The 12,372-nt window shown below is 45.8% G+C and overlaps 1 protein-coding gene across 1 annotated transcript; it reads left to right on the top strand.

Annotated features, from left to right (window-relative positions):
- Nucleotides 1-946: 946 nt before the first annotated feature.
- On the top strand, nucleotides 947-12,098 carry LOC143410681 (Fc receptor-like protein 1). The gene is given in 11 exon segments (XM_076871469.2): nucleotides 947-972; nucleotides 1,933-2,012; nucleotides 3,027-3,311; nucleotides 4,429-4,716; nucleotides 4,909-5,187; nucleotides 5,475-5,591; nucleotides 6,603-6,630; nucleotides 7,595-7,677; nucleotides 9,384-9,470; nucleotides 9,723-9,739; nucleotides 11,092-12,098. Coding segments are annotated over 11 exon segments (1,518 nt in total). The 3' UTR covers nucleotides 11,320-12,098.
- The last annotated feature ends 274 nt before the right edge of the window (nucleotides 12,099-12,372 follow it).

The following is a 12,372-nucleotide window of genomic DNA, read 5'->3' as shown; positions in this document are numbered from 1 at the left end:
TCCATTCTCTGGATCTAAGCTTCTTCTGATCTCAAGTTGGTAAAACAAGGGTCTCCAAGCCTTAGCCATGAGACCCTTACCCCCTTGTCTGAGTGTGTTGTGGTCCTGAGACAGTGATTCCTGACTGGATCATCAAGACTTTTGACAGGAGGAGGTGGAAATGGGAATAAGAAGTCTGAAGAGGGATGTTAAGTAATTAAAAGCAAAGCTTTAATGGAGAACGAAATTGATCAAATTCCGTTCTTAGATGGTGCAAGTATGAATATGAAAAGAGGAATCCCACCATTATGTATAATTGTAATGCACCAATTAAAATAAATAGATTTTTAAAGATAAAGGTTATAATGCAATAATTTAAAAAACTGTAAGTAAATAGGAGAAAGACCATTAGAGGAAAGGGAAGCAGGGGAGGAGGGGAGGGAGAAGGGAAGTACTGGGGACTGAATTGGAGCAAATTATATTCCATGCTTGTAGAATTACATCAAAATGAACCCCAATATTATGCCTAACTATCATGCACGACAAAAAAATTAAGAAACAACAAAGTTACCATTTCCGAATCACAGATGACAAAAGTTATTGGAAATTATGATCATAGGAAAAAGAAGTGCTTTGGGGATGGGTGTTCTGTGGGTGATAAGGAATGTTGGTAAAGGAACAGAGAGAAGGAAAGACGGAAGGAAGGGGAGGGAGATAAATCAGGGAAGTGAAAGGAGGAGGAGGCAGTGACTAGGAGGGAGGGTCTACTGCTGGAAAGTCCTAGAGGAGTCACATTTGTCTGCCTGTAGGACTTCCTGCTCCGCGCTGATGTCTCCTGAATTTTCTTGCAGCTCTGCTCTGCGAACCTGACGGTGAGTTGCACTTCCTTTACTTCCTCACAGTCTGTCACTCAGGTCAGATCAGGAGACCTGTGGATGGCCCTCTGAGCAGCCCCTACCTATCCAAGATGCGTCTGGTGACAGCTGCTGAGGTGTACGGACATCAGTGGCTCCCCTGAGCCCAGGCTGCTGACCCGTGTCTGCCCAGCTGGGTGATCAGGTCTCGCCTGGCCTTCTCCTTCCTTTCTGGGAAGTCTCAGCACAGGGATGAAGATGCTATTTGCACAAGAGAGGCAGAGGGTGCCAAAGGCTGGAGTTAGAAGATAATCTGTCCTCCCTGCCCCAGGGGCTTCAAGTCCCCTGGGGACTCTGCCATGGGTGATGGAGGAAATGCTGAAATCACAGAGCCATCGAGAACAACACTGAAGTCCGTCCCCAGGCCACGTGCAACAGTTGTACTGTGCCTCCTGCCTATTTTTAGCTCCCCTCTGCAGCCACAATTGTTGCCCCAGTTCAGTTTCCTCTCTCTGACTGGTTTATGCAAACGTACTTCATTGCTCTGATCCTGATTCAGAGTCTTGCCTTTCTCAGAAGAGGGGGGTAGGAAAGTCTTCTGCCATGAGAAATCTCACGAAAGCAGCCTCCAATATAATATTTACTAGAACCGCTGTCTTGTGCATAAGGTACTAACCTAAAGGTTAAGAGAGGACGTTGTGCTACCTCCGGGGATCAGGGATTCTTGTGACCAGAGAGATCGGAATCACCTTGGTGCTCTGAGTTCCTTCCCTAATATTTGTCCAAGTCCAGCTCCTGCTTGGTGTTAATGTCACATGAGCTTTGTTCTTGGCCTCTCCTTTACCCTTAAACTCAGGGGCCAAATTCTAGCCTAAGCAAAAATCCATAGTTACATCAAGGATAAAGAAACAAAATTCCCAGGTAATCTCTGTTTTTGCCTGGGAAATATTGGCGACAAGCTTGACCTGCTAATCTGAGCTCCAGGCTCTTGTAGTCAGCCCTGTGTGGCTCCCAGCTCCACCTGCTCCTCTGCCCTGGATAGAAGCTTGAGTGGACTCTGGGTGCCTTAATGCCTTTTTTTATTCCTTCCTCTATTCAGTTCCAAAAGCTGTGATGCTCCTCTGTCCTCTGGGGACCAGCTTTCCGAGGACAAAAAGAACAGGGTATTCCATGCCTCAGGTCAGAGGGAACATTCTGGTAACCACAGATGGAACTGAGGTTTAAAAAGACCCGGGGAAAGCCTTGTGGGAGGTGGGCGGGGCAGAATTGGAAATGATAGACACTAGTCTAGGAATCATCTCTCTGTGATCCAGAGTACTCATCGCTGGCATCTGGTGAGGAGAGGAAGAGGTTTCTTTCAGAAAAAAAAAAAATTAAATCTCCCACATGTCAGAGGCTCTAAGAATTGGATAAACATGTGCCCAAAGATTTGTGAGATTTCATAGGCTGCTGCAACTGGGAGTGCTAAGGGGAAAGGGGAGAGTAGAATGTACCTTTACCATCTTTATTTACCCAGAAAACAAATCCCTAAGGCCCCAAAGGATCTACCCCTGAGGCTTAAGGCATGGACTAAATTTTTTTCTCCTGTGGCTGCAGCAGAGGTCTGGGTCGAAGTCCGAGATCAGGGGAATGGGGCTGTGTGGGTGTCCACAGGGCACCTCCCAGCAATGGGACTAGCGACAGCAGGGACCGGACATAGTCGACACAGAGGGTTTGAGTTCCTCTGTTGTTCCCACCCTGAGTGATTCTTCAGGTCCACATTCTGTCTTTGGAACAGCAGGTGTCTGAGACGGGAGGGAAAAGAGAACAGAAGAAAATAACAACCAGGTGATAAACCAGGGTCCAAAGAAATGTATTCGCTTTTATTAAAAATCAAAGCGTCCCCATTTCCAATGCCAACTGCAGCGACTGTCTTCAGTATTTCTGCCCTGGCTTCCAGAAAGGGGTTTTTAGTTCCTGGGTAGAAACTTGAAGAATTATAAGATCCTAGTCACAGTGCTGCCTTCTGGAAGTGGCTGCTGTGGCCCGTGGCAGGACGTGTGAGGAGGGACAGGGTGGGTCCCTGGGAAGGGGCAGCCCATGGGCCACTTCAGGGAACATAGGGGTGTTGTGTGGCTGAGGACGGAATGCCTCTCACCAGGAACTGTGAACCCCCCGGCCCGGGGCCTCTATCTGTTTAATTATTCTCTCCAGAGCTGTTTCTACACCTTGTGCTGACAGCCAGGCCTTCCAGGCCCATAGAGGGGAGCTCACTGATCCTGACCTGTGAGACCCCGCTCCTTGGTCAGCCGCCACCTGTCCAACCCCAGTTCAGCTTCTTCAGAGATGGCCACAACCTGGGATCAGAACGGAGCAGCTCCCCAAAGCTCCAGATCCCCACTGTGTGGAAGGAGGACTCGGGGACCTACTGGTGTACCATGACGACAGCCGGGAATAACCCCCCCAAACAGAGCCGGAGTTCCTACATCCGGGTGCAGAGTGAGTGTCTAAGGCCTGTGCTTCCAGAGTCTGCTGGGGAGAGGACGGCAGGTGACCTCTCCTGTCCCTGGGATGGAAGAGGTGGAGGGAGGCTTCAGCTCTCCTGGTATCCTTCCCTCTCCAGGGTCAGCTTGACCAGGTGGCAAGACAAGGCTTGGCAGAAGTGTGTGGAATAGACTATTGGAGAAGACTTGTGGTGGTGGTGGTGGTGGGGCTTGATTTTGAAAGAGTACAAAAAGAAAATTTTATTACTATGAACCATGTCATACCATATCAGACTGCCACTTCTGACATGATCTCCTGCAAAAACCCATCATTTAATCAGGTGCCAGGGTGCATGCCTGTAATCCCAGTGACTTGGGGGGCTAAGTCAGAAGGATTGCAAGTTTGAGGTTAGCAAGACCCTGACTCAAAATAAGAATTAAAAAGGGTTGGAGGTATAGCTCCCGTGGTAGAGCACCCCTGGGTTCAATCACCAGTACAGAGTTGGAGGTGTGGCCGGAGTATGACATTCAAGTCTACTACCTCCAGAATATTAGGGAGTCCCAGACTTCTAAAAACTCAACACTAGTGAAACTAAACCTGCCATCTCCACCACGGCAAAAACCACTGAACAGCTCGTACACAGCAGGCGCCATTTTAGTGCTTCACATATATGTTTAATTGAAGCCCCACACCTGCAGGAGATAACTATCATTGCATCTCCATTTACAGATGAGAAATTGAGTCTTATAAAATAATTTGATCAAGCATGCACCACAAGCAAGAGTTGGAACCAGTATTCACACCTAGGCAGACTGACTCACAATTTGGATTTGTAATCACTATACTACTGTGCCTTCAAAAAAGAAAGCTTGAGACTCAGGGGAATGGAAGTCACATTGTCCTAGGCAAAGAGGAGACGCCACATTTTCCATGGTGATATTATAGTATTTTTCTAACCCTATCATCACCACCAAACTAGAAGTGATTCCAAATCAGTAGAGCTTTCTCCTCCAGTCAAACTTTATACATCATGACTTTGCCTCCAGCTTTGCCTTCAAGACCCCATACCTACTCCCTGGGCCCCAAACACTCCCTACTCGGGTTTCTCCCACATTATCTGCTGTTTGTGCAGGAATCCCTGTCTCTGACGTGAGCTTGGAGACTCAGCCTCCCGGGGGACGGGTGATGAAGGGAGACACACTGATCCTCATCTGCTCGGTGGCTAAGGACACAGGAAACATCACCTTTGTCTGGTACAAAGGGCATTTGGGTTTAAGCCTGGAAACCAAGACCCAGCATTCACGGACAGCAAACTTCGAGGTCGCACCAGTGACGGAGAGTGATTCCGACCAGTACTACTGTGCAGCTGACAACGGCTACGGCCCCAGCCTCAGCGGACTGGTGGACATCACTGTCAGAAGTGAGTTCCAGAGTGGTGTTAATGGGCCTCTCCTGGGGTGCTGGGGTGCCTGCAGCTTGGCCGGCTCGGCTCTGTGTTCCCCTGGGGTGCCTTGGGGAAGTTCCATGGGGTGGAGTCTCTGGGGACAGGCAGGGATTATGGGTCTAGTGCACCAGTGGAGACACGTCTCTGACAGTCCACTGTCTCTGTCAGTTCCAGTGTCCCGCCCTGTGCTCACCCTCAGGGCTCCCAGGGCCCAGGCTGAGGTGGGGGACGTGGTGGAGCTTCACTGCGAGGCCCTGGGGGGCTCTCCCCCGATCCTGTACCAGTTTTATCATGAGGACGTCACCCTGGGGAACAGCTCGGTGCCCTCTGGGGGAGGAGCCTCCTTCAACCTCTCCCTGACTGCAGAACATTCTGGAAACTACTCCTGTGAGGGCGACAATGGCCAGGGTTCCCTGCGCAGTGAGGCGGTGACTCTCAATTTCACAGGTATAGCTTTGGTGGTGGGGTTGTCTCCGTCAGCCCCTTCCCCAGAACCCAGGAGAGGCCCATTGACATCCCAGTGCCTCTGCTGCTCTACTCAGGACGAGGGTCCTGTGGGAGGAGCTGGAGGTTGGGTGCCTCTCTTCTTGCATCAAGGTGAACAGCTGCAGATCCCTAAATAAATAAGTGAATCCGTCCTGGGAGAGCAGCCGTTGAGCAGAGCCTGTACCAAGAGGTCTGTCCCCAAACTCAATTCCTCCCTACAGCAGCTCACCCCCAGGTCTCCCCCTCAGTGCCTGCTGAACCCAGAAGCGAACATCTTACTTCAGGTGTCGTTGAGGGGCTGCTCAGCAGCGTTGGTCTCATCACTGCAGTCCTGTTATTTTGCTACTGGCTCAAGAGAAAAATAGGTTAGTATTTATAGAGGTGGGTATTTTGTGACCTCAGATTTCACTGAAATAGGCTGGGAGGGTAACATGCAAACAGCAAAGGATAAATATATTCTTTTAGCCATATATTTATCCTTTGCAGTATACAATTTGCAAAATTTAGCCAATTTTTAGTAAAATTTGTTTAGTCCCCATATGTCATCAATTGAGGTTCAGCTGATATCATATTCTTCTGTGATTTAATTTTTTATAGAGAAACATAGTACTTTAATCAGTCAGCCCCTGGAAGAGAAAAGCGCTGAACAACTCCAGCTAGCCCGCTCCTCTCCTAGCTCTAAAGTCAGCGCAGAGAGTCTTATTTATCTTTTGGGTTTGCCAAAAGCTACTCCCTACTCCCCCCAAAGCTCATTCACATATCCACATGTTCTAATCATTGCTGGAACTTTTTCACTCCTCAGTGGAAATGCCATTTTCTCCAAGACGCTTCAGCGGGTCACACGGCCTCCCACGGTTCTCTTCCGTTATGAATTCCGGGTGACTCAGCCTCCCACTTTATCACCAATGACAGTTACGTATTCCTTGGTGTACTGAGCTCCAGGCTCTTGTTCTCCCCTGAGCGAGTGGGAGATGGAGCAGGAGAGGACAATGTGAGATTTTCATTTAAATTCTAGGCTTTTCCAGCATCTTTGGGCACCTCAACTATAACATGGCTGTGGCAACACCTGCCTGTGAGGATTTGGGGCAGGATAAGATTCTCATCCTCACATCATAGACATGAGGGTTCAGAGACCTGGGTTCCACTCCCGGCTACAGTATTTTTTGCTTGGGGGCAGCTCATTTATATTCTGGACCTGAGCCTCCTCATTTGTAAAAGGAAGGCTCTGCAAATAATTGCCCGGATGTCCTCTGGGCACAGGGTGGCATCCACAGTGGGCATACTGGCAGGAGGTACATCCCTGTGTACCAAGGCTATAAGGGAGCCGAGAAGGAGGTTCCTCCATTGACAGGTTCACTCATTTGTTTGACTTTCAGAAAGATGCTCAACCAGGGACCCACACAGGTAAGACCTCTGCTTTCTCTGTAGGTACTACTAATGCAGGAAAAAAAAATTAACTCTGAATTGTCCTTTTTTTTGGGGGGGGAAGCTGTTTTCCTATCTTCTCATACCTAAAAATCACACCTGAGTTCAATGTACTTTAATTTTCTCCTTCTGGTCTTTTAAGTTTCATATAATAACTAATTAATCATTTTTCCTGTGTCTATCCCTCTCAATACATCTTCACAATAAGAAAGTTACATTGCTTTGACCAGGACTGTCTATTTGTTCAAGCAGTCAATGTCTCAGGCAATGTCTAAGGGTCTGTAGGCTGCAGAGACACATGAATATATGGAAAGATCTTGAGAGTCCCAAAGTATTTCAGGGTAGGTGAGATATACACACATTTCTGTAATGTTAGACAGGAATAAACATACTGAAAAATTATTGATGACATTCTTTAGAAGTTTAGAGGAAGAAAACATTTTCAAATACTTCTTTCTAGGGCTACCAGTGTTTCTTCGATGTATTTTATAGTGTTATTGTTTATGCCAACAATAAACAGATTTTTTTTTCCAAATCAGAGTGACCCTCTTTCAGGGGTACATTCCATAGATGCCTGTTTAATTCTGCCTTTTCTTCAAATTCCTTATTCTTGTCAGCCACCTGTTTTCCTCTGGGGTGAATCATTATTTCTCTATCCAGGATTTAGTGAGCCTTTATAACGTAAGTGACATCATTTCAGGTGTGGGCTGTCCCACAGTGAATCGGTCAGCTAAGACTTGTGGAATATGTGCACTAGGGCGACTGCAGTGTCCACACTTAGGGCCACGGCTTGTATGGTACGGGTGTGCCTCCCAGTTCCCTGGACTGATATTCTGTCCAGGACTCTTCCTTAAAGAGCTTCTGTTTTAGGATCTCGGATAGATAGGTCTGGGAGATCTTGAATGCTATTCCAGACAGCTCACACGTGTTTCTGTGTTTGTAGGAGCCCTTCCAGTCCTGAACCCCAAGAACCCAACTATCTCAACTCACCTGACCCAGTGCAGCTACCGCCTATATACAAAAATGGTAAAGTTTCTCAAATGACCTGGGCCAAAGTAGGCATAGCATTTGAGTCAGCTTTTCATCACTGTGACCAAAAGACCTGACAAGGACAGTTTTAGTGGAGAAACATTTATTTGGTGATTGCAGTTTAGAGGTCTCAGTCCATAGACGGCCGGCTCCATGCCTTGGGGCTCAAGGTAGGCAGAAAGAACATCGTGGAAGAAGGGCATGGTAGAAGACAGCAGCTCAGGACATCACATCAGGAAGCAGAGCCAAAGTCCCCTCACCAGGGACAAAATGTGTACCCCAAGGGCACAGTCTCAATGACCCACCTCCTCCAGCCACACCTTTCTGCCTACCGTTACCATCAGTTAATACCCAGCAGAGGACTAATGCACTGGTTAGGTGAAGACTCATAACCCAGTCATTCCACCTTTAAACTTTCTTGCATTGTCTCACACATGAGCTTTTAGGGGACCCCTCATACTTAAGCCATAATAAGCTAAGGAGCTGAGCCATGAGCTGACCTCTGCTGGCCAAACCTGATCCTGCTGTGTCCCCGCCTCCTCTACAAATAAACGATCATCAGCCTCCAGGGCTGGGACAGGCGGTAGACACACAGAGTAAACTGAATGATAGAAAGAAGGGACTTTGTCATGATGTCGAAGCCATTTATGGTCCTGCTACCTGGGCACAGCATGGCAGTTGGTGCTATAGAACTCTTTATGTGCTAAACTGGATAATTCACTTGCAAACTGTACTGGAAATTATTACTAATCAAACTGCTACAGCCTTTGGCCACACAACAGACCCAAATGTGAGTGCCTATCTATCAAAACCGCTTGGCATTAGATTACCTACTAGCTGAGGAAGGGGAAGTACGTGAAAAGTTTAACGGTTCAGACTGTCGCATCCAAATAGATGACCACGGACAGACACTTAAAGACATAGCCAGCAATATCAGAAAACTAGCACAGGTGCCCGTCCAAACCTGGAAAGGCATGAAAGATTGGAATCCAATCTCACTATTTGCAGGATGATTTTTAGCCCTCGGTGGATTTAAAAGCTTAATTGGCATAGCAGGTCTTCTGCTGTTAACCTATTTATTACTCCCACGTTTGGCTTCCCTGTGCATTAAAACTATTGGGTCTACTATAAAAATAGCTGTTAAAAGAAAGAAAACAACTGAGTTCATGACATTATATAAAGCTTTAAAGCCAAGAAGAAGATGATGATCTTTGATTGAAATAAAAATCATCAAAGGGGGGAAATGAAGCAATCCAGAGACCTCCCCCACATCCAGAAGACCCTTGCCATAATAAAGCTTCTCCTCTTGTCAGATCAGCAGGATGCCTGCAGAGGTTACTGTGGTGGATATTTCCTCTTTCTTGTATATGCCAGGTTTGCACACAAAAGCTGTGATAGTCAAGTCAGCAAACTTGTTGTAAAAAATGATATTATCTCTGTTTCCTTGGTAAGAAAAAAAATTTGTGAAACCTGTGTCTAGTCTCGGGGATGGAACAGAGAGAACTTGTCCTGTGAATCTCCAAGGACCTCCTCCCTCCACCACTGGGTATAAAGCTCAAAGAATTTCCAAAATCTTTGCTCAGAGAAAGAATTCTTAGGCGAGAGCCACCTCTGAACCCTGAAGTCAATAAACCTGCTTCCTGAAAATTCCTTGGGTGTCCACTCTTCTGTCCTACTTCAAAGAGGCCTTTCTTCTCTTGCAGTGAATGTCATGCGTGGGGATGATGTGTACTCCCTGGTCTATCATGTCCAGCAGGAGCAGGAATCGGGAGCAGGTGAGACTTGAGGCTGGGGATGAATTTGCCTCTGACCTTTGTCTCTCATTCTCTTGGAACCAAGAAGATAATCATTTTTTCCTTTGGATACTAAGGTCGTCATACTAGATCGAAAAGCAAAATAGTGATAATAATAGTAATGGAAATCAATCTAAGGGAAATACCCAGAAGATGAAGAAGCCTTTATTAGTGGGCATTTATTGAAAGACTTTAAATATAAGTGGAATCTCACAGCATGCACTTTTTTCTTTCACAGCTGCATGAGGCCACAGGTGGAGAATAAGGTGAGACTGGTTCCTATTGTTCATTTCTCCATGCACATTCTCTGTTTCCCCTGAGGACGGTTCGCAAACTTCTTAAATGATAGACACTTAGAGGAAAAAAAATGTCATGATCTCTTATCTACCATCACAATGGAGGAATTTCTGTACAAGGAAGGAAGTTTTGGAGTCTTACATGTTCACTTGCTTTAGCAATCGGCTTATGGGTGATTTGTAGTTCAATTGCTGCCATTTCAGCCCTGTAAACAAAAGACCTGACAAGAACAATTTTAGAGGAGGTAAAGCTTATTTGGGGCTCATGGTTTCAGAGGTCTCAGTCCATAAATGGGTTCTATTGCCCGAACTCAAGTGAGGCAGAACTTCATGGCAGAGGAAAGCAGCTCACGATGTGGCCATCAGAAAGCAGAGAGAGAGAGCTCTGTTCACAAAATACGTACTTTGAAGGTACCCCCCTCCCCTATGACCTACCTCCTCCAGCCACACCCTCCTGCCTACAGTTAAAATTAATCCATTGAAGTGGATTAATGCAGTGATTGGGTTAATGCTCTCATGACCCAATCATTGCATCTTTAAAATGAAATTGCATTATATCACACATGAGCTTTGGAGGAACACCTCCTATCTAAACCATACCAAATTTTTAAAAATTCTATTTATTTGAAAATATTTTTCCTAAAATACTGTTGGAATACACACACACACACACACACACACACACACACACATCACTTAGTGCTGTTAAGGTCAACAAAACAGTGTGCGGCAAACTAAATTAATATTGAACAAAACTAAGCTCATAGTGATTTGTGTTATATCAATGATTTGCAAATCTCAAACAATTCAAGTTATCACTGATGACACAAAGTCACTTTCAGAAAATTGTAGGGTATCCCAACTGCACAAAGAGTAGGTGCTTAGCATTTTTGTGCAGTGCACTCTGGCAGCCAGATATCTCAGGACAGAATTCAAGTCCTTGGGAAACTCTGGTGCTATGCTAAATTTAGTTTCCAATTCTGAAATCTTTAAAAATGGTAGCCCATGACAGTGGCCCGGGAGGACGAGGGAAGGCCTTATCTGTTTGGATCACTTTGCAGCTCATCAGGAAGGAGCCCCTCTGTAAACTTCCAGTGGGCAGCAGGCCATCTGAAAATGCTCATGGGTAGTCACCATCTTCTAAGGGGCTCTTATTTACATGCTGTGTGTGCACCATGGTGGGAGGTATTCAGATGACTGGAGAGGAGGGTTGGTAGACTTCTGTTTTTTATTGCAGAAAAATATACATAACACAAAATTGCTGTTGGTATGTTCTCCTTGTCTGTTGTCCTCTGATCCTATCCATGTGACTTTGCTTTCAGGTCTCTGCAGACATCTATTCTAGGCTGAGGAAGGCAGACATTGCAGATGTGGACTATGATGACACTATGGAAGGTGATGGAAGACTCTGCTCTTCAAAACCCATCCATGCCCCGAGCCTCAGATCAATAGGATCTTCACAGATTCTCAGAAGTCAGATTTCCAATCTGCCTCATCCACATCATGCTTTTTTTTTCTGTGAGAAAATCCCTTCATCGACTGTGAAGTGAAGTTGGCACAAGTCCTGAAGAAACCACCCAGGAGAACCAGCATAGACCAAGGACAGGGAAGGATTCTGTTACCAGAAGCTGACTCCTGTTTTTTTTGGGGGGGAGGGGTCAAATTGTGAACTTGTCTCTTTTTTGCAAGAGGAAACAGGGTGAAATAAAAGAAGTGAGCTATTGGAGAGGAGGACAAGGACACTGAAAGTGGATGCCAAGGTGAGCGATTTCGCATGACTGCTCTGTAGAGAGAGCTGGTCTGTTTCATTCTATACAGGAGCACACAGTACCGAGCCTCCATAGTGCTGTTTGCCCCAGCCATCCTCTTTCCACCTAAAATATCGTATTCAGTGCATTTTGAAGCACCATTATCCAATTAGAATTAAAACATTTACATAAGAATTTATTGCATTTGCACTCTATTTTAATGCCATAGTTTGCGTAACAGGCCAATCTCAACACCTCCATACTCATAATAGTCTTTGTGTCACAGTCCTGAGTTCTGTCTTTGTTGAAGTCTCTAGATGCTTTATGAACACAGTGCTACTTCTTCCATCTTCACACTCTTTGAAAACATGGTAATATACCTTGAAACCTGTTTCAATTTTTGAATCAAGCATGTGCTCATCCATAAATTTAACCAATATAGAGATATACAAAGTAAAACAATAGAATAAAATGAAACTTGCTCTATAAGCCAATACCACAAATGGCAAGTTTTGTTTTTGTTTCATTTTATTTTTGTCTGTGGTTCTCAGGGCTTTGTGCATGCTAGCCAAGTGCTCAAATCTAAGCCACATCTTCATGCCCACAAATGGCAAGATTTTTTTTTTTTAAGCTTATGTATGGGGCTGGGGATGTGGCTCAAGCGGTAGCGCGCTCACCTGGCACGCATGCGGCCCGGGTTCCATCCTCAGCACCAACATACAAACAAAGATGCTGTGTCCGCCGAAAACTAAAAAATAAATACTAAAAAATTCTTTCTCTCCCTCTCTCACTCTCTCTTTAAAAAAAAAAAGAAAAAAGCTTATGTATTTCTCCAGTTACATACATATAGATACC

Source organism: Callospermophilus lateralis, chromosome 11, assembly GCF_048772815.1.
Source record: "Callospermophilus lateralis isolate mCalLat2 chromosome 11, mCalLat2.hap1, whole genome shotgun sequence".
Taxonomy (NCBI): Eukaryota; Metazoa; Chordata; class Mammalia; order Rodentia; family Sciuridae; genus Callospermophilus; species Callospermophilus lateralis.
Note: the sequence above shows the minus strand (reverse complement) of the source record. Positions and strands in the feature narration are given on the sequence as shown.